General features: G+C 34.4%; 1 protein-coding gene across 2 annotated transcripts; it reads right to left on the bottom strand.

Annotated features, from left to right (window-relative positions):
• Window positions 1-9,161: 9,161 nt before the first annotated feature.
• LOC111436321 (importin beta-like SAD2) lies at window positions 9,162-20,098 on the bottom strand. 2 transcript variants are annotated; one of them, XM_023074052.1, is made up of 23 exons: window positions 19,932-20,098; window positions 19,711-19,804; window positions 19,334-19,469; window positions 19,165-19,252; window positions 18,813-18,962; window positions 18,184-18,346; window positions 17,655-17,839; window positions 17,353-17,526; window positions 16,780-16,925; window positions 16,564-16,687; window positions 16,307-16,487; window positions 15,433-15,592; window positions 15,079-15,120; window positions 14,883-15,001; window positions 14,597-14,795; window positions 13,520-13,651; window positions 12,410-12,513; window positions 12,042-12,221; window positions 11,290-11,429; window positions 11,049-11,188; window positions 10,806-10,963; window positions 10,208-10,334; window positions 9,162-10,104 (listed from the first exon to the last, which is right to left on the bottom strand). In XM_023074052.1, the coding sequence occupies exons 2-23, from the start codon at window positions 19,798-19,800 to the stop codon at window positions 9,941-9,943; spliced, it is 3,102 nt and encodes a 1,033-aa protein (XP_022929820.1). In that variant the 5' UTR covers window positions 19,801-19,804; window positions 19,932-20,098; the 3' UTR covers window positions 9,162-9,940. The 2 variants fall into 2 exon arrangements, with proteins under 2 accessions (XP_022929820.1, XP_022929819.1); XM_023074051.1 differs by having other exon boundaries at window positions 10,806-10,966; window positions 19,932-20,096.
• Window positions 20,099-26,424: the final 6,326 nt, after the last annotated feature.

Below are 26,424 nucleotides of genomic sequence, written 5' to 3'. Positions count from 1 at the left end.
TCATCTTAAAATTTTGTCTCTACCCTCAATAAAATTCTAAAAGTTTGACTTTAAAAGAAAAATCGAGTTTTTAATTTCTCATCAATGATTGAATGTTACACTTTTGCATTAATGTATGACCTAAAAATAAAAGTAAAGACCTCGATAAGATTAATGACCATGGAATGCAAATGATTATAAGGGGATCAATTGGACTCAATGACAAATCCTCGTGAAGGGAGAATAATACAAAACAAGGTGTATTAATCATGCTACAAAGATTTCATGGTGGATGACCAGATCCATATAGGTTTGGATTTACGGAGATTTTATTGTATTTTTTAAGTCATAGAAAATTCTCTTTAAGATTACAAGTTACATTTAAGTGATCAATATGATATCAATGGTGATGAATAGGTTACTATAAAATTTATTTTCAAAGTTATAAATAGTCATTTATGTTCTAAGATTTTAGATATTATGACAATTTCTTATATTTGAAATGAGGACGACATGAAATCCTGCCGGCGGATTAATAAACTTTAAAAAATTTTCTCTATTAAAATTCCACAGTGGCACATTGTAATTTCTTATATTTGAAATCCTGGCTCAAATCTTGGCGGTGGATAAATTAATTCGAATCGACAAAGAATTTCGTATTTTGGGGTGACTAGAACAAAAAAGAAATTGTGGTCGGGAAGATTATAGTAGCAAAAGCCATTGAAATTTTTATTTTATATATTGGAAAAATACGTTTTGTTATTAATAGACTAGGAAAGAAGAAAGGACTAATGGAAAGAAAGGAAATGACTAGAATTAGACGATGATATATAGCTCGGAGACGTAGAACAAAAATTTGTTTATTTGCATCAAGCTTTTGAGGGGCTCATTCAAGACTTACTCGAACTATTACTCAACAGAAAATAAGAGCTTTGGCTTCAGCTTATTGGGATAGAGGTAGGCAAAAAAGAAATTTTCGACAGTTGTGGATTACTTGAAGACTATGACACATGTATAAGAGAGTGGTAGTTTATTTCTTAGACTTTAAGTTAGGATGGGGTGTTTTTACTTTTATTATTTATTTATTTCATTTAGTATTTCGTTATGCTGTTTTACAGATGTTTTTTAACTCATAAGTCTATGATAGTGTTTTATGACAAAGTTTTAAATGTTTATTTCTGCATAAGAGAAGAGTATGTTATAATGATAGTAGCGACTTTAGGTTAGTTGAAATCTAGAGTCGTTATATAAATAGTCATATATCTATGTATAGTAAAATGCCATATATGGTAAAACTATATATTGTAAACTAAACCATGTATACCCTCAAGTGCTTTGAAAATGTAATTGATGCATTCTCTATATTCTCTCTTAGTATACATACCTCAAATCATCCATATATACCTTTGGCCAATATTCCTCATTACATTTTCTCTATCCTATTCTTTGTGTTCATCTAGATAAAGTGCGTGTGTTGTTATGCGATCGTAACAACTAGTATAAGAGCTAGGCAAGAGTTACCACGATATGTGAAGATGAAGAGCTCAAAGATTGAAATTGAGAAATTTGATGGATTCTATTTCGATTTTTGGAAGATGCAGATTGAAGAATGTCTATACCAGAAAGATCTTCATGAACCCCATTGGGGGTGAAATCGGATACCATGATACCACGTAGCAGAGGAAGCTCAAGGATTGGTAGGCCTTAGGATTGATCTGATTGACGATGTCCAAAAATATGGCGTTCAGCATCATTAAGGAGAAGACAATGTCGGACCTGTTAAAGGCGATGTCGAATATGTACAAAAAAAATCATTGGTTATGAATAAGGTGTATTTGATGTGGAGATTGTTCGATCTACAAATATTTGAAGGTAGTTGTTGCAGATCATATAAATGAATTCAATATGATTATAAGTCAATTGAGTTTGGTGGAAATTAATTTTGAAGATGAAATTAAAGCATTGATTTTGATGTCATCTTTATCCAAGTCGTGTGATATTGTTGTCATGATTAGCAATTCCTGATGGTTTGAGAAATTAAAGTTTGATGAAATTCGAGACGTAGTTCTCAGCGAAAGTATTTGCAAATGAGAAATTGGGGATTCGTCAGGTAATCATCTCTCAGTGTTGACCAAAGGGGAAGAAGTAAATTGAAGGGGTCCATGAAAATTTTCCCAACATACCAAACTTAATGTGTTGAAGTTGTGGAGAAAATGGTCACTTTCGGACAAATTGTACAAGACCAAAGAGGAAGCAGAATCACAAATCGAAGGATGATAATGATTCTATAAATTCAACAGAAGACACTGGGATGCTCTAATTCTTAGCGTGGACAGTCCGATTGAATCCTAGATTTTGGATTCAGGTGCATATTTTCATTTGTCTCCAAATAAGAAGTTGTTTCTGAATTTCAAATCAAGAATATCGAGAAGACGTATCTTGCCGCCAACAAAGCCTTGGAGATTGAAGAAAAGAGAGATGTCTACATAAAAACTCTCGCAGAAAATCAGTGAACATTAATGATATTAGATATATTCCTAGTCTCAAGAAGAACCTAATCTCTATTGATCAGTTGGATAGCACATGTTATGTAGCAAAGTTTGGGAAGAGTTCGTGGAAGATTGTGAAGGGTGCTATGGTGGTAGCATGTGACACAAAATCTAGAACCTTATACACCACTGCAGGGTGTATAAACATGGTTGTTGTTGCTAAGAGTGCTTCAAATTCAAGTGTATGACACAATAGACTTGGACATATGAGCGTGAAAGGAATGAAGATGTTAGCTACGAAAGAAGTTTTAGAAGATCTGAAATTTGTTGATATGGGTCTTTGTGAGAACTTCGTTATGGGTAAATAGAAACGAGTTAGATTCACAAAAGCTGCTAGAGAACTGGAGAAACTGTAGTTGAAAATGGTTCATACAAACATTTGGGGACCATCTCCAATTCCATCACTTGGTGGATCAAAGTTTTATGTCACCTTTATCAATACTTTCACAGGAAGGTGTGAATCTATTTCCTGAAACATAAGTCAGATGTGTTTGCCACCTTCAAGAAGTGGAAAGCTGAAGTTGAAAATCAGACCGATTTGAAGATCAAGTGTCTGAGGTCTGACAATAGAAGAGAGTACGACAAGTCAGAATTCAAAATATTTTGTGCAGCTGAGCGAGAAGACAGTTCCGGTAAAGCAAGACAAAATGATATTGTTGAAATGATGAACAAAACATTAAATGAGCGGGCAAGGAATATGAAGATTCATTCTAGATTGCCAAAGACATTATGAGCCGATGCTTTAAATACAACAACCTACTTGATCAATAGAGGGTCGTCAGTACCCTTGGGGTTCCAGTCATCAGAAGAGGTATTGACAGAAAAAGAACTCAAGTACTCTCACTTGAGAACTTTCAGTTGTACTGCGTATGTTCGTGTTGATCCAAAGAAGAGTGACAAGATTGGCGCTGAGGCTGTGAAGTGTTACTTCATAGGCTATAGTTTTGACATGTTCAGGTACAAGTTTTGGAATGTCAAGAACAAAAGAATTTTGAGACATTGTATTATGACTTTTGATGAAAATGTCTTATACAAAGATAAAGAGAAGAAAGGTTTCAGGACAACAAAGCAAGTGGGGGTTGTGGAAAAATTCACCTTACCTGTAGCAGATACTCAAGAAACTTCTGAGACTGTTGCTGAGGAACCAAAGGTGGAGCAAGTGACACCTGAGCCAGTGTTGAAAAGATCATCCAAAACTATCCAGGTACCAGATAGGTATGTACCTTTAATTACACTATCTGTTGCTGACTGATGAAATGAAACCAGAGCCCTTTGTTGATGCCCTATAGTTAGATGATACAACTAAGTAGGAGCAAGTCGTGTATGATGAGATGAGTTAGACATCTAGGCTTTAGATTTGTGTGGCTCCTAATGAGACTGAATACGTGGCAATAGCTGAGGCTAGAAATGAGATGATAGGGATAACATACTATCTAGAAAAATTAGTCAAGAAGTAGCGCATGAAGATTCTTTATACAGATAGCATAGTCAGAGTGTCATGCAATTGGTGAAAAACTCAATCTATCATTCAAAAACAAAACACATCAGAAGGCGATACAATTTCTCTCACAGGTGAGTGGAAGAAGGTGATATGTGTTTGGAGACAATTGAGGTATGCAAAGCCTTAAATTGGTATGGTGTAATGAAGATATTGATGGTCATTTGAGAATGAAATTCTTGGTTGACTGGATTCGTCTCCAAGTGAGAAAATTATTGGGTTATGGAGCTTACTACTTATTGATAGTTAACTCAATAGTTATATGCATAGTTAAACAAATATCTGATAAAACAATATATGATAAATAGTTATATATACGGTAAATGGTTATATCTGGTCAAACTATATATACAGTAATCTTAACCATATACATATATATATTTTTTTCTTTCTAAGGTATTCAATTTATAACTAAAGCTTCGAACCAAACCTATGAATCGATTCAAGTCAGATTGGTTCGTCATACTTTTTTTTTTTTTTTTCACATCTATACATAAACAATTAATATTAATGCAATGAGAAATCTAACTTTCGGTAAATCTAAATTAAACTTCTACTTCTAATGCATATTAAATCACTATTAATTAAAAATTGAAGTCATGCTCCTTTAATGAGAGAGACAGACTTTGATAGATTAACGTTAATAAACAGTTGATTAAGATTATTTTGTTTTTATATAATATTTTATTTTGTTGTTTACTTTTAAAAATATTTTTAAAATCATTTTACAAAGAATTTAAATGATACTTTTTTAAAAATAAAAAATTGTCATTATCAAATGAACGAACTAAATCCCTATGTTTGAATGATTTTAAAGTGTTTAAGAAAAATTAAAAGCCCTTGGTGTTTGTTTAAATTTGTAAAAACTACTTTTAATGGTTTAATTTGAGAAAATTAAAAAAACCCTAAAGGTATATATAAATGAACAATATCATTAGGGTTTGGACGAAAATTGTGTTCTAAAACATGGAAATGACCTAAAACAAAAATCAAGATTCGAACACTCGTCGGTTATAAGTATCAATATTCACTCTAAATTCTAATGTATTTATAATCTAATCAAAGATATGAAACATACAGAAAGATCAAAGTGAAACTTCGAAAGATTAAACATTTTTTTTTTAATGATGAATCGTTTTTTCCTTAAAGATTAAAGAAACAGAAACGTTTACATGTAGAAAAACTGATCATCCAATGCACCATTGTTCTAAGCTACAATAAGATTTGAATGGATATATAAGATGTGGATCTAAGCTTCTTCAATTTATTTCTTCAAACAACAATTAATTCAACAAACATTTGTTTTTTATATATGTATACATATACATCAAAGGAAAAGAAAACATTATATATATATATATATGTGTGTGTGTGGATATGTTTATAACTTGCTTTTTTATATGCATGGAAAGCAAGAAAGAAGAAAAAATAAATTATGGGTATGAAACCGATGATATTATGATATCAAATCTCTCTCTTGTTGTGTATACTTTTATGGTTTCTGTTAATGGGATTGGAAGAACATGAGGGGCAGTTTCCTCAATTGGTTGAAAACTGATGATCACATATGGCTTTCATCACCTTAACCTGCGCGCTCAGGCATTGGATATACTCCCCAGTTTCCTCCAACAAGGTGCACACATCCATGCTCTCCCCACCGGGCACCAACCGCCGGAGCTTCCCCACCCGGTCGTCCGAGCGGTGGTGGTGGCGGTGCCGTGTTATTAGAGTCCGGTGTCTAGCTTGCGTCCGAAGCTTGAAGAGGAGGGCTCTAGCCCAAGCACACCGTGGCCCCGCAGTACGAGCCATGGAGGAATATGCCATCATTTTTATGCGTCGACTCCGGCGTCTGAGCTCTGGAGGCGAGGGAAGGATGGCGGGTTCTTGGGATTTGATGTTGGCGAAGGATCGGAGGAAGGTTCGAGCCAATCGGAGAGTGGAGGAGGTAGATCGGATCGGAGTTCGACCCGATTTAGAAGCCATGAAGGGAAGGAAGGAGAAAAAGAAGAAGAAGATATATAATTTTGGGAGAGAGAGAGAGAGAGAATGATGTTGAATTCCTAGTACAACTAACTAACTCTGACACAACAGATCTTTGTTAAGAGAGAGAGAGAATGAAGATTTTATTTTTATTTTTTATGAAATTGAGAGAGAGAGAGAGAGAGCGAGAGAGAGGGTGTTGCTTGGAAGGACAAAAGGCAAGAACTTGATGAGAGGGTGAGCTGATTGATGACACAAAAACACAGAAGAAACCTTAAAAACACAGAATTTTGTATCTTTTTCTCTCTCTAGACAGGGAATAATTGAAGAGAGAGAAGGAGGAAGAAGAAGAAGAAGAAGCAAATAGGGGATTGAAAATGGATGGCTATGGGGGAATTTGGGGGTTTTGGAATCAAATTGTGGAGCGTGGGGAACACGCAACCATGGAGGAGAGAGAGAGAGAGAGAGAGAGAGAGAGAGAGAGAGAGAGAGAAGAGGAGAGAGAAGGAAGAGTTTAATATATGTTAATTAATTAATTAGAATGAAGGAAAGAGGAAGAAAAGCTTAGGGAAAATAGGGTTATTAGGAGAAGTGGAAAGTGGGGCCTCCAAAGGCCCAACCACCACATGAGAGCACATGGGATGAGTTTCAGTTTACCCACTTCCCTCTCTCTCTCTCTCTCTCATCCAACACATAACCCTTTTCTTTTCTAATCTTTCATTTACTTTGCTTATTCCAATCTCTCTCTCTCTCTTACCTTTAATTATGCCCTTTTAACCCTACCCATTACTAATTTAATTTCGACTCCATACCAAAAATTCAACGTTATTAATGTAATCTTCAATCGGTGTTTAAGTAATAACCTAAAAAATATGGAACAGGTTGAGTATCTTTTCCGTGGTAGCACTGTTCATATAATCCACTTTGTAATTGTTACAAATGATTTGATTCAAATCTTTTACGTGGAGATATATGAGGAGATTCTCAGACAAACTTATCTAATATTTGGAGAATTTATCAAACAAAGAGTTGAGAACGTAACTTCACAATGTGGAATTCACTTTTTACGATATTATGGTAAATAGATGAGTAATTTTCTTAAGTATTAATTTCGGGACTTGAACGATAGGTTCCACTCTCCCACTGACATAAGTGGGTCTCTCACTAATTCAAGAGAGACTTCGTTTATGATTGGTTCATAAAGAAATTGTTCATTACAGGATCAATAGTATAAATGTAATTATAAGAATGAATTGATTATACCATTTTGTAAAATATATTATGAAATTAGAAATGAGTCCCACGTAAGAATTTAAACATACATTTATTAATTATAAAGTATAAGAGGGACGTAAATTGATATTTTAAAAAAATTAAATAAGTTTGAAATGATTGGGAAAATGTAATGCTCAATTGAATGAGAGTGACCGAACAGTAAAAGAAAAAGGGATATAAGCAATCCTTTCTTGTGTTACAATCGAACATGTGACTCTTTATTAAATTTTAGAATAATGTTTTTTCATCTAATTCATTATGAATGTTCATTCATCGTATCTTGTACTATAATGTTTTTATGACGACTCACTCTTCTAGAGCTCATTATTATGTGTATTTATGTCGTTTAAAGCGGAAAATGAAAACGTGTATGTTACAAATTCATACATTTTAATAAAAATCATACAAACAAATTACCATGGCTACAAGTGCTCTCTTTTGAGTCATCGTGTATTGTTGTATGTACTTGAAAACAATTTTAAAAATGTTAAGCATCGTAGAAAATTTTATTACAGAGGTTAGATATGCATACAGTCAGAACGGATGATACCAAATGATAAGAAATCAATATAAGGAAATAAGATTTGAATTACTTTGTTGATCAAATATCTCAAGACAAGAATAATTGTTTGAGATTCGAATTACTCTACAAGCAAAATTGATCGTGTCAAGCTTGAATGATTCTAAACATACAATCTAAACTACATCAATTACAAAGAAATTTCATCATTGACTAAAGGGAAGCAAAAATGCTTATTTTACTACATTTTTCAAATCTACTTTGCAAAGACAACGGTACATGGTTTTATATAGCCTCAAAACTAAAACCCTTAACCTCTCAGGAGGATTTCAAGAGTTATAACTTTCATGGTTTATGATTAAACATTTCTGGAGGATTTCAAGAGTTATAACTTTCATGTTTTATACCATAGTCAGCAAATATATATGCTTTGTGGTCATAATCAAACACTATGTAAATGAGCCTTAAAATATATTAAAAAACATCATGACTCTAAATTATCATCCATCATAAATTTGTAAACATCTAATAATAAATAAAGTCGTATTTGAAGTATCTTGAAACCCATGTTGCATAAATCCTTCCCAACTTCCTCTAAATTCATATTAATGATTAGGATATCTTAGTTCATATTAACTGATATCAAGAAACCAAATGACCTATAAAACATTTGAAATTAGTCAACTCTTAGGTACACAGATGAATAGTTGTCACACAGCCTACTCGCAAAGTAGCACAATTACATCTTAGGACTCACCAAATAATCTAAAGTAATTTTCATGCACGTTGCTAGATAATTATCTTATGACATATAGAATTCCATGCATACAACTAAGTAATTATTACCAATTTTTTGCATAGCTACACAAATTACTACACTTTACATGCATACATCTATAATACTATTTTACACTCTATCATCAACAAATTTCAGATGTTCTATGGCTCTTTTTAGCACCAAAACGATTGTTTTACAACCGCGATCCATTTGTTGTCTTCTATCATCTCTTAACATTTTGTTGTCTCGTTCGATAATAATTGTGACTTCCAACTCTTTCATTAAATACTCGAAACCTTAAAAAATTTCCCCAAATTTTTAGTTTTCAAAGGGTATAAAAGTGTGAAAATGTTTATATAAAGTAGAATCATAGACAAAACAAAATGCCCAAGAAAAACCACTATAAATAGAGTGAAACCCATGGTGGAAAACAAATGAAAGAGCAAACATTTGAAATCCCTAAAATCAATAAAGGTTGGTTTTCAATCAATCAAAGCTCTCCGTGTTTTATTATGCCTAATAAGGATTTCCAAACATTTCATGTAAAAAGGGAAACACCTTAAGAAACATAAACTCAAAAGCGAGTAAGAAAATGCAAGGTTGACTATACAAACAAACATACATACATACATAATAAATCCCACAAACTTATGAAATATATAAAGAATCAAAAACAGCAGAGCCACAATCCAAAAGTTTCAAAAGCTACCCTTAGTAGAGCCAGCCAGCCAGCCCTCTGCTGCAGTGAACCCCAAAACTAGCAAACTCCTGTCGCCCGTCGCAAAACCGGGACACCAGAGAGGGGAATTCTAACCTAAAATTCACGACTTTTATGACTACAGGCCGAGGAGTAACCACCAACAAAAATATGGATGAGTTTGACATAATTTAAAGAAACAGGGAAAGAAAGAATTGAGTGATCAAAAATAGTAGTACAGACTCCGTATGACCTAAGCAGAAGAGGAAAAAAATGGAACATTCTGTATGAAAGATGCCTGGGCAAAAATGAGACAATATATAAACTAGGATAGGCAGTTATGTTCTGCCATCACATGCATGGGACTCACCGAACCACCGACCCAACCCTAACCGTCTGGATCGAAGGATAACCGACTCTGGCAACTCAGGACAATTTGCATTGTCTCTATGGAACTTGGCTGCACCACCATGCCCACCAACTTCAGACCTTCACTTTTTTGAGGCTCAGACATCAACCATGAACTCTGAGCCATCAAATCAAGAGAATGGCAGCAACTTTTTTTTTTTGCATTCAATCAACCATTTACTAAACCAATGGACATGACGGGACCAGAAGAGCAATTCAAAATTTTAGCCTTACGAGTGACGACTCTGACTCGAGGTCATGAAGAGGCAGCTGAGGCTGCTGCCTTTTCCAGTTTCTCCTTCTCAATTTCTACTCTCCGCTGTTCAGCATGCTGCGCAACACCGTGCGCAAGAGCCTGATATTGGAACTCTAGTGATTGGGTGAGACTCTGGAACCTCATTGGATCTGATCCTTGCATAGCTAATTATTCAAATAGGAAGGACAAAAACCATGCATATAATAAGTTAAATGTTGTCAGGAAGTTTGGAACATATTAAATCAAATTTAAAGAAGCTCCACATACCTTTGATTGTATCAACAAAGTAAATAAAAGGGTCCACATCATCTAAGGGAGATTGCATCTCCTCATCATCACTATAGTCATCATCCGAGTCGTAATCATCTTCATCATCCGGGCGAAAAGATTTGGCCTGCATAGTCCATTGAAATGAAATTACGATGCCAACCCAAGTAATCATTGACAATATATCGTGAACTGTGAACCAAAGCTAAAACATATCCAGTATGATTCAATCATCACTTGAGTTTAATGTTTAGTAAGAAGAGCAAAAAATGCAAGCCCATGAAGACAGGGATGAAGTAAATTATATAGAACACCACCAATATTAAAAGCAGTACACCAATAATAACCGAAGAGAGACAAGACCATGCAAAGAGGGTAAATAAGGCATTTTCTTGAACTCAAATCTAAAGTCAAAAAGAAATTAAAAGAAAAAAATTTCAGTCGAGTTAAATTTAGTGATTCTCAGAAATAAATAATGTGCGAAGCATCCAAATGTGGCACTATCTCCTTGGTGTGTCATATGCTAAAGGAAATTCTCAGGTTTGAATTCTATAATTTATCAAAAGACAACCATATATGTATAGATAGATGTGCAGACCTGTGCAGCCAGCTTTTGAAGCTTGATGCTGTCAACTTCATCACCATCCTCGGCATCAAATCCCATTTCCTTGTCAGAACCATCACCATCCTCATCGTCTTCTTCGCTGGGGTAACCATCCATATCATCATCTTCTTCAACTTCCTCCTCTTTTGCAGCTTCTGTGTGCAAAGGAGTAAAATATATACGAGGATTTGGCCTGGAATTATAGATATAAATAGAGAAAGAGAGTGAAAAAAAGACCTGCAACTTGATCCTTGTAAGCCACTAGAAGATCAAGGGTGGCTCTAAACACACGCCCAAGAGCCTCCCCCGGTAATTGATCGGCTGGTAGTGCAATTAAAGAGGTCAATCCCAAGCAGCAAACTTTTTTATCTTGTTCCCTGCAACATGACAGCCCATTCAGGCAAAAAATCCAAACCATCTAGAGAACACCAGTATTAAGTAAACACCCAGAAGAAAGTGAAAGAAAACCATAATTCACCTTCTAAAATTAGCTCGTGCGCCACTCTTTTTAACCTGTTGGAGCATCTGGAACCAAAGATTGAATACATTTGTTGCAACACCTAGCTTTTGCAATATGCTGAGTGATAATGATGCATTATAGTAAAGGGCATCAGAAATCTGCAAAGATAAATTCAACAAAACCTTCAGCTCAATTTACACCAAAGCCAACAAATAATCATAAGAAAAATACCTAGTGAGCGTCAAAAGAAAATCTCAACTGTAAACACCATAAATACAACAAGCAGGATATTCACATAGCAGGAGATTCAAATGTTCCTTTCAAGTGAGTAAAGACCTTTAAGTAAATATTGATTTACATTTTATAAAAAAGAATGCTGGGAATGGCAGGAGAAAAAAATACATTCCAAATCAGGTCTTATACGAAAATGTTATTTATTATTAAATTGATTACCAAAAAGATGGAAACTTTATGCTTAAATGACCTCCACCAAGGATCATTAAAATTCCCCTTATGCACATAGATTTTAAAACGTTATACCAATGAACATCCCAGAATAGAAACAAATCTCATAAGAGACCAAGTTCCAAACAAGATAGCAGCAAGAGATATCTAACCCTCTGCTCATAGATAACTCAAAGATGTTAAATAGTAAGCCAGCTGGAAAGTAATACTCGAATATGAAAAACCAAGGAGAAAGCTGGCATGCATAGGCATTGCAATAAAAGCTTATTCACTACAGTACAATGGCCTAGCTCCTCAATCCTTACCACTTGCATCAGAAGACACTTCAAGTATGACTTCTCAGTTCGCTGCAGGCGTTCTATTGTGATTCTGAGATATGGTTCTATCCATTGATCCACTTGACCTTTGCAGTTTTGAAAGACAACTTGAATAAGCTTTGGAGCAGGCTCAATGTCGCCATCTTCCAAATTCTTGTCGGCCATTATCTAGAATGGAATTGTGTGAGTTTATCAAAGTGGAGGAAAGTTAACAAAAATTGTTTCAGAAGTTAAGTTATAGTGCCATTGTGCCACAAAACTATCAATACGTCACTCATAAACCAAAAAAGGACGGGGGGAAAAGAACGCAATCTAATAATAGGGGATATAACTCCTTCAAGAGTAAAGCAACTCACTGAGGAAATCATGTTCCAAAGACTTTGCTGGTAATCAGGAGTCTTGGAGGTGAGAAAATGTGCAGTCCCTCTGGATACGTAATTGTCTAATGGAACAAGTATATCTGTGAACAAAAAGGCATCAGAACCAATCACCTTATACCCATGGTTATAGTGCTACATTCATTTCATATACATGACCAACAGAGAAATGCTACAACCAAAAATGATTCGTGAACATGCATGACAATGTCATTACATAGAATCCAACCTACTAAATAATTGGCATCCCTTCAAAGTTATAAAATCAACAACATGAGCATACCAACTAAACTAGATTTGGTGTAACCCAAGCTAGTTTGATTATGTACCGAGTTATGTAGCTCCAACGGCAATAAGCTACATATTTGCTCTTTACTCTCTCCATTGACATAAGCCTCACCAATTAGGAGCAGCAAAGGCTACCAAAACACTCAAGAAAGTCTTCACTAGCATAATTTGGTTTTATATTACACATTTGGGTGGGGGCTATCTTTTGGCAGTGTGGATCAACAGAGATAGTAGAGAGAGAGAGAGAGAGAGTAGATCTTTTAGTGGGGTGAAGAGATTTTTTACTTTTTTTTTCTTTTCCCAAACAAGAGACAATTAATCATTGATAGATGAAGGATGGAGAAGCCTTGGGGAGGGTGTGAGAGATTGCAAGATTTATATGCATCTTTTTGGCATCAGTAGTCAGATATTTCGAATTATCAGCTTCGTATTATTTTTTTTTTGGATTGGATCCTTTTTTAAAAGAAGTTAGTACTTCTTTTGTAGGCTTGTTTGTTGTACGTCCTTGTATATTCTTTAGTTTGTTTCAATAAAGCTCAGTTACTTGCCAAAAAAAAGAACCCCATTGTCTCCAACTTTGATATATTTCAAAAGGTAATACACTTATGTCATGCAATTTTCAGTAATTTATTCAGAAACAGATTTAGACAACCGAACTCCATCTGAAGAGAATTATGAACCCTGTGATTAAAGCAGAAAATAAAATTTACTGCATTTAAAAGCACCTTGGTATGCCCAGAGAATCAATGTTAAAGTCAACAAAAAAAGAGTAGAAATCGCCTTGCAACAAAGACAACATACTTGGAAAGAAGTCAATAGCCCATTCTGCCAATGCTTCCATCATCAGTGGCCAAAGACTCCACATTTCCAGAGATATTGTAGGGGAGAAGAACGTCATAAATGAAACAATTTCCAATACTTCTTCAAATACCTCTGCAAACAGCATACATAAAGATTGAATTAGATATAAAGGTTTAAAAAAGAAGGAACTGACAATTATTTAAATTGTTGGCATCAAATTCTAGGTTTCGTATTATTAAAAATAGAAATAAAACATTTATAAAATTGCAACCCTTTAGTTCGCATATAAATGGGAAGTTTACAGCTGACAAATGGTGCAATCTAGCATTAGACATGCTGGCTCAACTAAACAATAACGCTACCAATAAAGTTCACGGAAAACTGACAATATTATAGCAAAAGCCAAAGGGACTGAAAGGATACCGAAGATAGTAATCACCAAAATAAAGTTTCAATTTTATTTTAATCTGACATTTGACATTGGCTACTTTGTCTCTCACCCCAAATTTTCTCTCACCAATTTCCTGGTACATCTCCAGGATAGATATTACATCCTACAAAATAACCCCTAAGATTCTAAATATTCACATATTATAGTACAATACAGGAGTTCTTATACAAAAAGAAAATCCTAATCAGGGCTATCATCCAGTTTATAAATACCTTGACTCTACAGCATTTGACATCAAGAAGTCTATTGCTTAAGTATGTGGCTACAATAGTTTGGAGCTATGAACTCAATGCCATCTAGATTTATAGCTAGACCCTTTGACTGCTAGGCAAAGTCAATGTTGTACTCTTCACTAAAATCCAAAAATAAAAATCAATGTTCAAATCCAGTGAAGAAATTTTAGGCCTACACCCAGAGTTTTAATAAATATATCATCGTGAACTACTTCAAAGTATCGACACCTTTGAAAATCAGTAAAAGCAGGATGCCAAATACATACTAGTCTTTTAAACAATGGCAAGAAGATCAAAGAAACATTAAGCACGAAAGCCATCCAAAATGATTAACAGAAAGAATGGGATAAAAATAATTAAATCCGCAAAAGATTAACACAAAATGATGCAAACCTTGGCCGTCAGTTGTTAACATTCTTTGCATTATTGGGAGCAATGTTGGCTCAATTTGGACAAAAAGTTGAGGAATTCTGCTCACTGATTCAAGAATTGTGCTAATTGCACGCAAACAACCAACTGCAGCCAGAGCACCAGGATCATCAGCTTCGTCTTCTGCTTCTGCAGTATTCATACATCTCCAGAAAGCAGCAGCCTGGATCCAATTTCAAAAGTCACCTCCGAACCTTCAATAAAAATATATGCACAGCTATTTCTGTATTGAACTTAGAATCGAAAATACCAAATTGTGACATAATCCAAGCGCATAAGGAGCCATTTCCTCCCCAAACTTATCAACAATAGTCTCCAGAGTAAATACAAGGTCTTCATTTTCAACCTCATTCATAAGTTTAAAAAATTCTGAAAAGAAAATGACCTCAATCACTTAATAAGCATAATAACAACTATTTATGACCATGACATGTTCATCAACTAACCATCAAGAAGTTGCGGAAGGATTGGACGGATTTCATTCAAATCTGCAAATTAAACGGAACTCAATTCCATCAATAAGTGATATCAAAACCAGCAATTAGACCCAAAATAATTGTAAGGATCTAATAAAAAGTACTATGCTCAAAATGTTAAGGCATCTCCACTCCCTCTATGAGATTGTAATTCAAACCTTCACCTACGTACTTGTGATGGGTACTCTCAAAAATCTATCCATATATGTCAATTCGGGTATAGTTCAGTAGATAATGCACCAGACATTCCAAAGATTGATGGCTTGATCCCCACCCCAGCAATTGTTTAACTCAAAAAGAAAGACATTATTATAAAGTATAAACCTCTACAAGCTTCGACGAAAGATCGCAATGCAAAAACTGAATCAACACGCACAGGGAGTTCTGAGTCTCGCATCCCAGCAACAACACTATGCAAGGCTTTCCGGAAATTGTTCTGGTCAGCAAAATTGATATGGGCGTATTGTCCAGCAACCCATGCTGCCTGAAGCAATTAAACCAGAACAGTAAAAGAACATAAATTTCATGTGAAAGACATGATTTATCAAACCCAAAATCCAAATATCTCTCACAAAAAGCACAATTATAATGAGAGAACTACAAATCACGTGATGTTTAAGCAATGGCCTTAATGCTTAACAAAGGTTCTAGTTCTAGCCTAGATGGTTTCCATAATACAGGAAGGAAGAAAGGCATATAGGCAAACATAGAATAGGTTCTGGTTCAAGACCCTTCGGCCTCCCTTTGATAATTTCTAAAAGAAACCTTTTGCAATTATTTGTTATTTTCTATCTTCGATTTTTAATGATTGAAACCTCTGTCTCAAATTCTGTTTTGTTTCTATGATTGTAGGCTTGGTTTCCTAGTGCTCATTAATGCAAGCTCGGACTCTTGTGCCATCGTTTATTGCTAAAACTAGATTCTTGTAAAAATATACAAATAGAAAAGGTGCAAATATAAGCAACAAAGTCTCGTGCATAAAAAGAAAGTTTCAATAAAAGAACCATATTCATGCCCCAACATACTTCAATAAGATCTTCTAGAGACAACTCAGAAAAGTGACAAGGAAAATTACCAGGATTTGATAAACAAGGCTATAGAGTCATCAAGGTTGACCAAAGTATCACAGTTGTTGTGGCCAAATAAGATTATTTATAATAACAACGAAGACAACAACGACAGTATAAGTCTATCAGACCTTAGCTCTGAGATGCCCAACAGGACTTCCGAATTCAGGAAAAACATGTTGAACTAACATGCGCTCGAGTTCAGACTTGTAGGGTTCTGTTTGTTTCAATTTGTCACAGAGTGCTCCAATAGCAAGAAGAGCCCCATCTTTCTGTCTATAGGGCTTAAATTCAATTGTTGCTTCGTCATACCTGCACAGTACATTATACATTGTATCATATTTCATGGAAACGGTATCAACCTATGACACCAGATCTATAAGCATACCTATTGAAAATTCCAACGATGAATTGAATAAATTTTTGAAGGTTTTCTTTCCCACGCTTCCTAACCAGCTCACTGACAAAATCCATAGAAGCAGTCCTTGGACTATACAAATCCTCGATAATATCTGCAAATTATATGTGTGGAGCATTAAAATATGAGCAGTGTAATCGTTGGTTCAAGCTTTGAAAGCATTAAACCCATTTCAATGAGCCTTACCATAACCCTTCCTGACATATTCATGGGGATCCTCATCCCAAAGCTTTTGATCATTGTCATTGAAGCACATAAGGGGGAAAATTATCTCAAAAAGTAGAACATCAAGTCTAGGTTGCAGCAAAGAATACATAATATTCTTTGAGATACTGTTACAAAAAAAAAAAAATCATCAGAAATCAAGGGGTAAAACACCATAGAGACATAATGAGAATTCATAAAAAAAATTTAAAAATTAACTTTCGTCCCCTTCTAGAATGAACCCACTTTCTACTTGAAATCTTAATATCCAACAACAAATTTTTCTCCAAAGTTGGGCTGGAAAGCTAGAACTTCAATTTAAACAGCACCTGAGGAAGTGAATACAAAATAAAAGTGCCATATCCTTGCTAATTTTACGCAAGGACTTCAGTTATGTTCGCATTTCAGTTCTATCAACTGTGAAAACAGATATAAAATCATATCAAGTGACAGCCCTTCCCAACTACAAATTTAAAAAATCAAAGTAAAGGAAAATAGCATGCATGCAACAGAATATTTTGTGGAATTGGAAGACGAAAAGAGAAGTTAAACCACCTATTGCTTAGATATTGAAGAATGAGATTGGTAACTCGATCTGGCAAATAGCCACCAGCACGTATCACATTCAACAAATTTAAGTGACATTCCATAACCTTCCCTGCATAGTTCTTCTGAAATGCTTGAGCAAAAGCTCTACTTTCTGGGTTCTTAAGCTTCAAATCTCCAAACCTATAAATTAGGCAACAATAGCAAGAATAAACCAGAGACACAGACAGAAATGGGAGGGCAATAAGAACTCCATACTACACGGCACCTTTAAATAAACAATTGTATGAACATTTAATGTTAATTCTCACCGGGTGTACAGCCTATTTAAGATATGAACAGTCCACTTCTTCACTTTCCACCACCCCCAGGATTTCCGAAGTTCAGGATCAGCAGGCTGGCCTTCCAAGGGAACTGGCCTCTCCAGTATATTTAAGAATAGCATCATCCAAGCATTGAACACATGTGTATCGAAAAGATGCTTTGGTATCTCCATCTAAAACATATCCATAATACAGAGGATCTAAAATTGAAGGAATACATAATATCCAGTATATTCTCGGTGGAAAGATTTAAATACGCATTATCCTATACCAGTACACATGCAGATGGAAGAATAATATCAAATTATCATTACAGTCCATGAAATTCTCCAACTATCATCTCATCTAGATGAACACCTTCGATACAGATTGCAAATACACCAACTAAAGGGAGCCTTGCATGTGATGTCAAACAAACTATATATCTATTTCATTTTCAGCTCGGAAGGTAATAACCTAACCAAGTAAACTACCAGGTATAATCAAAAGAGTGTAAAATCTTCAGAGAAAAACTTACATATATTGATGACCAAAATATTTTACAAATAAACTTGATCAACTCCGCTACTTCCAAAGAAGGGTTACCAATCTGGACGAGTCCACTAAATATATTGAGTAGAAGAGGGAATGTCTCATCAACAATTCGATAAACAGGAGTCCTGTCCTCATCTGATTTAAATCTATCAATCATAAATAACGTGACGAACCTTTAGTAAATAGTTTGTAATAATCCAACTGATCCATTCCAGATGTATGAAATATACAAATAAAAGATATATAGAACTTGACTCCAAGGGGTCCTACATTATGCATGACAAGGCAATGGAGCAATTTAAGAATACCACAGATCTTATTAAAAGAAAATAATGACAATAATATAAAATAAATATCCACTCCAAGGGGTATGGAGCAGAAAAATCTCACTTTGGCAGAAACTATATCAAGAAAAGGTTAAATTCGTATAAAATCCCACTTCATTAGACCATATTAAAACCACGAGGATCTTTCTGTGGACAGCACAATTTGAATGTGTAGTAACTTAAGCTATAATGCTGCATACAATTGACACTTTGAGGTTACATCAAGTAAGCACAGCAATCAGACAGGTACAAAATAATAATCTACTAAAAAACATCATATACTCACTCGTATTTTCTAGCAAGAATTCGCAACACAAATAAAGCCCCATAAACGTTTGAAGCTTGTAAATTTTCCTTCACCCATTCAAGAAGACGCGGCCATTGCTCCGGATAATCAGCATGAATGATAGTCTTTAAGCACTCCCCAAGCTGCACCCTGCACGTGCACGATGATGAAGTCGCAGAGAGAATTGAGATCCAAACATGCCATGGTTGATGATTTTATCCAGTTAACAAATTTAGAAAAGGTTGTTCATAGAACAATGACTATTAAAAACTTCTACAACATCCAAAGATTCAAAAACACAATCTTCAATCTACGGTCTACCATCATAAATAAATAGACAGTAGATACTTGCCTCAATAACGATGGAACTTGCGACAAGAATGGAAGAATATTATTCCGGACCGCATCTTTATCACTCTCAGAAATCTTCTGAGGCTCATCTGCATCGATCCAGCAAGAACAATTAAGCCACCAAAACTAGCCAACGATTTGAAGAACAATTCAACAAACCCATCAAGTACCTGGGTCAATGGGAGACCAGTTCTTAGCAATGTAATTCTTAAAATGAATGCTAGCAACCTGACGAACGGCCAAGTCACAATTATTATCCACAATGATCTGTAGCATCCTCACCAGATGTTGCGGGGTGTGCTGAATCTGCAGACATGGACAAGCCAACGCCGTGAAAACAACTCATGAAATAACGAAAAAAAAAAAAATCAATCCAAACCACCAGCTTCAACTACATTTCAAACAAATTCGCAACTTCTAATCACATCCCCATTCGAAAAGGCCAACAAACACAAAACCCAACAAAAGGAAACGATCAAAATTCACAGAAATCTAATCTCAAACAATCCAAAGCCACCCAATGGTCAGTAAAGCAATGATCAGTCACCTGATTCAGACTCTGCTCAGCAGCCTTCCTTTCATCAGGATTCGGGCTGAGAGCAGCTTGAAGAACAACAGCCAGGCTAGGAAGATCCATATCGCTTCAAGGAACAAAGATTCGAAAGCAAAAAAAAAAAAAAAAAAACCAAACCCAAATCAAAACAGGTCCTCGCAGCTGAATTGGAAGCAATCAAGAATTGAACCCAATTCGAAGACAGCAATCCTCACTCAGAAATCGTCCGTCCGGAATGTAATTGACGACAGGCAAGGGCGAAAATAATGCAACAGGAGAGGCAGAAGAGGAGGAAGGAGGAGGAGGAGAGGGAAAGAGAGTCCGGAAGAGCGAGAGACAGGCGCAGAGAGTGTATGAGTTATTTAAAGCACTAGGGTTTACGGTTGTTTTAACCACTACTCACTCTGCTCTGTCTCTATTATATTGCTTCTCCTTTTCTCTTCATTCCCTCGCTGTAAATTAATTATTAAATCTTTTTATTATTTTAATAATTCCATTTTTTTTATATTTTAATAATTTATTGATTGTTTTTTCCTCTCATTCCATGTTGAATAATTGTCCAAAGTGTTTATAAGATTGTATCCACTTAAAACACTTTTAATATATTTTAAATCCCTTAAACGCGTTTTTTTAATTACTTAAAATCTCGGTTTTACTATATATGAAATCTCGATGTTAAAGTCGTTTAATGGAATCACATGAGCAATCTTTGACTTTCGTTCGTATTTGGGTCTACGATCTATAAAAGGTAATAATTTGGTCCATATTATTAAATTTTAATAAGATTTTTTTTTCATTCGTTGATTAATAAAATAAATGGAGGGACCAAATTTATCTATAAATCACTAAATCACTAAATTTATCTATAAATCACTAAAATGTTGTCGTAAAGTATTAAATTGTTATAAGTTTAAAAGTACAAGAATAGAATTAAATTATGCCCCTAAGAGACAAAAAAAAATTGATTCATTGTCTAAATTTTAGCTAACTCGATATGCTCACGTATAACATGTCGTGTTAGCTTAACATCAACCAATATATAATATTTACCGATGTATTATTTTTTTAAAAAAATAAAGACTAAATTAAAATTCTTTTAAATTATGGACTGAGTTCAAAAAAAAAATACACAAAAACATATACGTATATAATAATATATTTAAAATTGCACCGATTCCTTTAATATGTTTGGATTCATTTAACATGTTTGCATTTAACTTTGAGTTCCTGTGATTAAGTCATCGGTACAGTTTGGTGATGTAAGTGGTTACGAATTTTTTAACTATTTTTTTAATTGTCGTATCCTCAAAATCACTTTTGTTTGGATGTGGTATTGGTTCATTTATGTACTTTTCCTTACTCAAACATCACATGATTACACGTTGTCGTTATTATCGTTTTGTTGGTGGTAGTTAATTATCTTTAATATATATTTTGACGAGTGATTATTAAGAATTATTTGTAGATAATGCTTAATTGTTATTACAACAAATTTAATTAATAGGTTTAATTTTAAGTTTTTTAAAAATGTATATATACTTTTGTCGCAATTTCTTTAATATTTTTTCACCTTCCTTAAATAATACACATTTTAATTTCTTAGCTAAATTTTGAAAACAAAAAATAAGTTTTAAAAATATTTTTTTTATTTTTGAAATCTAATGAATTTATACTAAGGTGTTGTGGTTTAAATATAATAACAAAGTACATTACTTTAATTATTTATACATGGGTATTTATATATAAATTAAATTCAATGTTTAAAATTTTATTTGATTTAAACGACATTTAAGTATATTTTTATGAAATTTCAATAAATAAAATTGATTTGTGGAAGTGAACCTGAATGTGTATTAGTTTCGGTGTGACCGCACCAACTAACTGAAAAGTAAAAATACTGTAAAAATTCACGTGAATTATTGTCATACAACACCACAGTCAAAATCCAAAACAAATGTTGCTCGAGTTATTTACAAACAAGGAACGGGACACAAAATGTGTACAAATGACAACCCATGAAAATACAAACTAAACCGTCGTTCCAAGTCGACACCCCTCTGTAACCATGTAACTCTCGAGCACACCCTCATTTTGACCAGCAACATTACTCATTGGGGTCTAGAAGTTATTACCATATTCATCTAGAGACAATTATCACAAGTCAACTACTTGTATAGTCCCAACTCCCCTTTTAGGATCGGTTCATGATGTCATGCCTTCAAGCTTTGACCCGTCCCTACACTCAATAAAAGCACTCACCTTGACAACTACTTAGATAGTCACAAGTCTCTCACCAAGACAGGTTTATAAAATTGTGCAATCACTCTTAACCCATTTCTAACTATTCGTGTAGTTTCAAGTCCCTCTTCAAGACTGGTCGTTTAAGAATCACGACGTTAGCCTTGATCTGTTTCTATACTAAATAGAAAAATTCACCTTTAGACAACTAATTATGTACTCCCGAATCCCTCTCAGGACCGTTGTTTCTACACTTAATAGAAACATTCACCTTCATATAACTATCTATGTAGTCCCAAGTTATCTCTCAGAACCGATTTACAGAATTGTGGCCTCAACCTTTGTTTCGTTCCTACATTTAATAGAAGCATTCACCCTATGTCATCTACCTATGTAGTCCCAAGTCTTATTCAAGACTGGTTTACAAAATCATAGCCTTTACCTTGACCCGTTTCTATACTCAATAGGAGTCTTCATCCAGAGCTAACTACCCGTGTAGTTTCATGTTCTTCCTCAAGATCGGTTTACGAAATGCAATGTCAGTCTTAGTTTGTACACTCAATAGTAACTCAAATGGCTTCGGGAATCTAATGATAAGTTCGCACAACTATCAAACCTGTTAAGCTTCCTAATCATTCTTAAATACCGTGGAGATTTACTAGGTCCTTAAAGGCATCTAAGAAGTTTAGACCTCATCTTGCATTTCCAGAACGCTCGTGATTAGCTCCTAGATGCTAATCCAAGTCTAGACCTTTGATCGTTGCTCACCATCCTAAGGTGCTCAGTTTACTGGAAATGTACTAACCTAAGACAACGTGAAAATCACCCTAGTCCTAACACCCTATTCTTAACTTGGTTCACTCATTCATGCTTTCTTATGGAGATATTTCTATCGATCACCTCAAGCTTACTTTCCCGCTTGTTAGAAGCTCCAAATTTTCTGAAAGTTTACAGGTAGGTCCTATTTCAAGTGAAATTAAGGTTAGTATCGAAATTAGAACGAAAAATAGCCAAATGAGTGAAAAAAAAAAAAGGAAACTCACGCACTTCACACTCTCAAAAGGATTTTTACTCGTGATTTCACGTGTGAGTGTCATGGGCGTTGTAGGGGAGGAAACTCACATGTTAGCACACCCGATTGAGGTCAATTCAGATTGAGTTTTGGGATTCGTTGGGAGGTTGCAAATGGGTTATCAAAATGAACTTTGGGTTTGAGTCAAATTAGATCTAAGAGACGCATCACCAATGGATGTTAGACGTGTTGCTCCAATCACATAGCCAGACGCACTCGCCACTTCTTAGAGTTTAAACTTTCAAAGAAAAATCGAGAAATTAATTATGATCAGAGCTCAGGTCCAATAGTACAATCTCTAAATCCTCTAATTCTTTCTCTCGAGCATAAGCTTCACGAACACTTCTTCTCGAGGTTGAATTGAAGTCAAAATTTTCTCAGATGAGGTCTCTTATTTGAGTATGCTTTTCATGGCATACTATTGGCTTAGACTTTATGACTCTTGAATTAACTATTTGAATGGATTTGAATGTAATTTCTGGTACGAGACTAACCTTTTGTGGACTTGACTCAGATTCATCTCAACCCCAATTTCTAGGCTCATTTAACATAATTTTTTCTTTAAATTTATAAATCGGTCTTAAATGTAATTTTTTCATTAATTTCATAAATGAAAAAAAATCTAATTAAGAAAAAAAAAACCATTTTAAAATAAAATTTTAAAAAATGCAATAAACCAAAACTTCTTTTACATTTTATTTTTTAAAATTCAAATAATACATTATTATTATTTAAAAATCTAGTCCAAAATAACTGATTGATATTATTACGATTACTTTTTAGTTTTTTTTTTCCTTTTTTCTTTTTACTAAAAAACGTGCGTGAACTTGAAAAGCACTTTATTTAATAACTTTTTTTTTTAATAATATTTTTATGTGACACTTTTGGTAACATTTGGAAAGAAATTCTAAAAGATTTAGCGTGTGGGTCTCATTGAAATACTTAAAATAATAAAATCAACCTGATTTTGGATTCAATTAGTTCGGTTGTTTGGGTCATTTGCTTAAATTTTTGTTTTTAAGTAAAAGTAAAAGATTAGTTCATAAACTATTTCTTTATTTTTTTTATAAATATTTAATTAATATTTGTCATTTAATTTAAATGTATTAAATAGTTAAAAATTATTTTTAAGAGTTAAAAAAAATAAAAATTACTTTTTTGTATTTTTTTTTTGTTTTTTCTTTTTCTCTCTCAACGTTTTTTTAAAATCATTTTCTTTTCTTCTTTTCATTAACAAGTGTTTAGTTATGGTATTCTATTTAAATCTCCATTACTTTTTTGAATTTTTGTAGTATTTTTATTTATTTTTATTAAATAGACAAATATTTCAAGTTTATTATTATTTTATAAGAATTTCTCTTCTTTTTTTAGATTTTATTTTTCACACGTACACATCCATTTTAAAAATTAAAATAAATTTTATTTATGGAATTAAAATAAAAATATAAAAGATAAGATAATAAAAAAGAATATTGTTTAACGAGTATCATGTGTTTCATGTCTCTGTTACTAATGGTTTTTAGGTATTTTTTTAAGACATCCTCGACGATTGTACATTATTCTAAGGTATGTTTCGTGCGTGTTGTCATCGGTAAACAGAGTCGAGATTTTGGGTCTCCTAAATGCTTATATATATATGGGTTTTAGGCATAAAAACGACGTTAGAACAGAGGAGAGAAAAAAGTTGCCGGAAAATCGCACTCCGAGTTGGGTGAAGAAAAAAGGATCCGATGGATCTGGATACAGGTCGGTTTCACCTGTGACCCGCCTTGCCTCATCAGCCCAGCCTGCAGCCAACATGAACCGAGACCCAATCCATACGGTCAGCCCACATAGCCTTCAACACCCGTGACCCGTGACTGAAAGCCTTGGCCCAGTTCATCTGAGAACCCAGGGCCCAAATCGTAACCTAGCCTGCAACCCGTGACAGCAGCCCAGACTGCAACCTGCGACCGCGACCCGTGACCCGCGCCTCAAACTGATAGGTAAACCACGGCGTGGCCACTTCTGCTGTGCCACGTGTAGACCAGTAGGAAAAAGAAGCCCTCTGGCTCCCGACTTGGATCTTGCTTGGCTCGATTTTTTGAGGCTCCATCACGACTAATCAACACGAGTTTTTATTTTAAGGCCCATTTACACCGTTCTAAACCTTCTGAACCTTTTTTTCGACCCTAATTAGGGTAATCGAGGTCATTTTAAGGTTATATTTCATGTATTTCGGTTGAAATTATTATTAAAATTTGAAATTCTAATGGAAGGTGACAAACAATTCAATAGGAAACGAACCCCGACGATACTTGGAGCAGCCTTCGAGAAACGGGAGCTAACGTTTATTAAGTTAGAGAGAACGCTAGCTAAGACCAACGAAGTAAGTGGCTTTACTATAGAATAGACTAGATACTTATTTGCTGTATGACGACTCGAGTCTAATGGCATCGGCTCGTGTCCTTTATGCTGTATAATTATGACGTATGATATATGAGTTAAGATATATGACGATGTATATGAGTTATATGATGATGTATGATGATGCTTGATGATGTATTATTGTAAATATGATGTATTTGATGGCGTTATAATGATAATGTATGATGATGTATGATGAGTATGATGTTTGATGTTGTTACCTTAATATGACAATGTTTTCATATTAAGTGAGAGGTATGTTTTGAATATCATGTTGGATCATGTCGAGAAATCGGCCTAGGACATAACCCTAAAGAGTATCAATAATGATGTTAAGACAAATAGTTAATGTGCATGTATTACTACTAGTAATAATGAGATGAAACTAGGGTTGTGTAAGACGTCTCAAAGAAGAGAAAGAAGTAGAGAGACCTCATGCATTTCTGTATGTACACGAGCATCTGGACACTTTTCCTTTTATGATGATGAGTTCAAATGTGTACTCTATGACGATGATAGCGATCATGTTGAGTATGACATACAAGGGTCTGCTGACCTCCAAACGTCGCTACGGATAGCTAACTCGACCGTGATGGAAAACAGAGGAAACACATAGGGAAAGAAAATGGAAGATTTGGAGATGATTAAACTGTTTTTTTAATTGTATATGTGATTCAAGCCGTGGAATAATATTGGTAATTTTTTTATATATGTACCGCCAAACAAAAACTTATTTCTAAGAATAAGAATTACAGAGGATATGTCAGGGTAATGGAATTGAATTTTGGAATATCATAGGATAATAGAGTTGAGAATAACATAAAATATATCCATCAATTTTTTTTTTTCATATAACATTAGTTATATCTTCCATAAAATAGTAGTAATAGAATTTCCATTAAGAAAAAATTGAATGATGACACGTGCCCCATAGTTATGCACGTGTCATATGCTTAATATGTGTGAAATGTTTATGAAATGATGTGATGCAT

The sequence above is a fragment of the Cucurbita moschata genome, unplaced genomic scaffold, assembly GCF_002738365.1.
Source record: "Cucurbita moschata cultivar Rifu unplaced genomic scaffold, Cmos_1.0 Cmo_Scf00053, whole genome shotgun sequence".
NCBI classification, from domain to species: Eukaryota; Viridiplantae; Streptophyta; class Magnoliopsida; order Cucurbitales; family Cucurbitaceae; genus Cucurbita; species Cucurbita moschata.
This window is presented reverse-complemented; position numbering and strand designations above follow the sequence as displayed.

Excerpts from the sequence above, each read along its gene's own strand:
- LOC111436321 (XM_023074051.1), bottom strand. The coding sequence starts at position 19,800 with ATGGATCTTCCTAGCCTGGCTGTTGTTCTTCAAGCTGCTCTCAGCCCG. Across the intron at positions 17,527-17,654 it reads TTAAATAGGCTGTACACCCG|GTTTGGAGATTTGAAGCTTA; the intron begins GTGAGAATTAAC and ends CCTAATTTATAG. Across the intron at positions 10,335-10,805 it reads TTCAAAAGCTGGCTGCACAG|GCCAAATCTTTTCGCCCGGA; the intron begins GTCTGCACATCT and ends TGGACTATGCAG.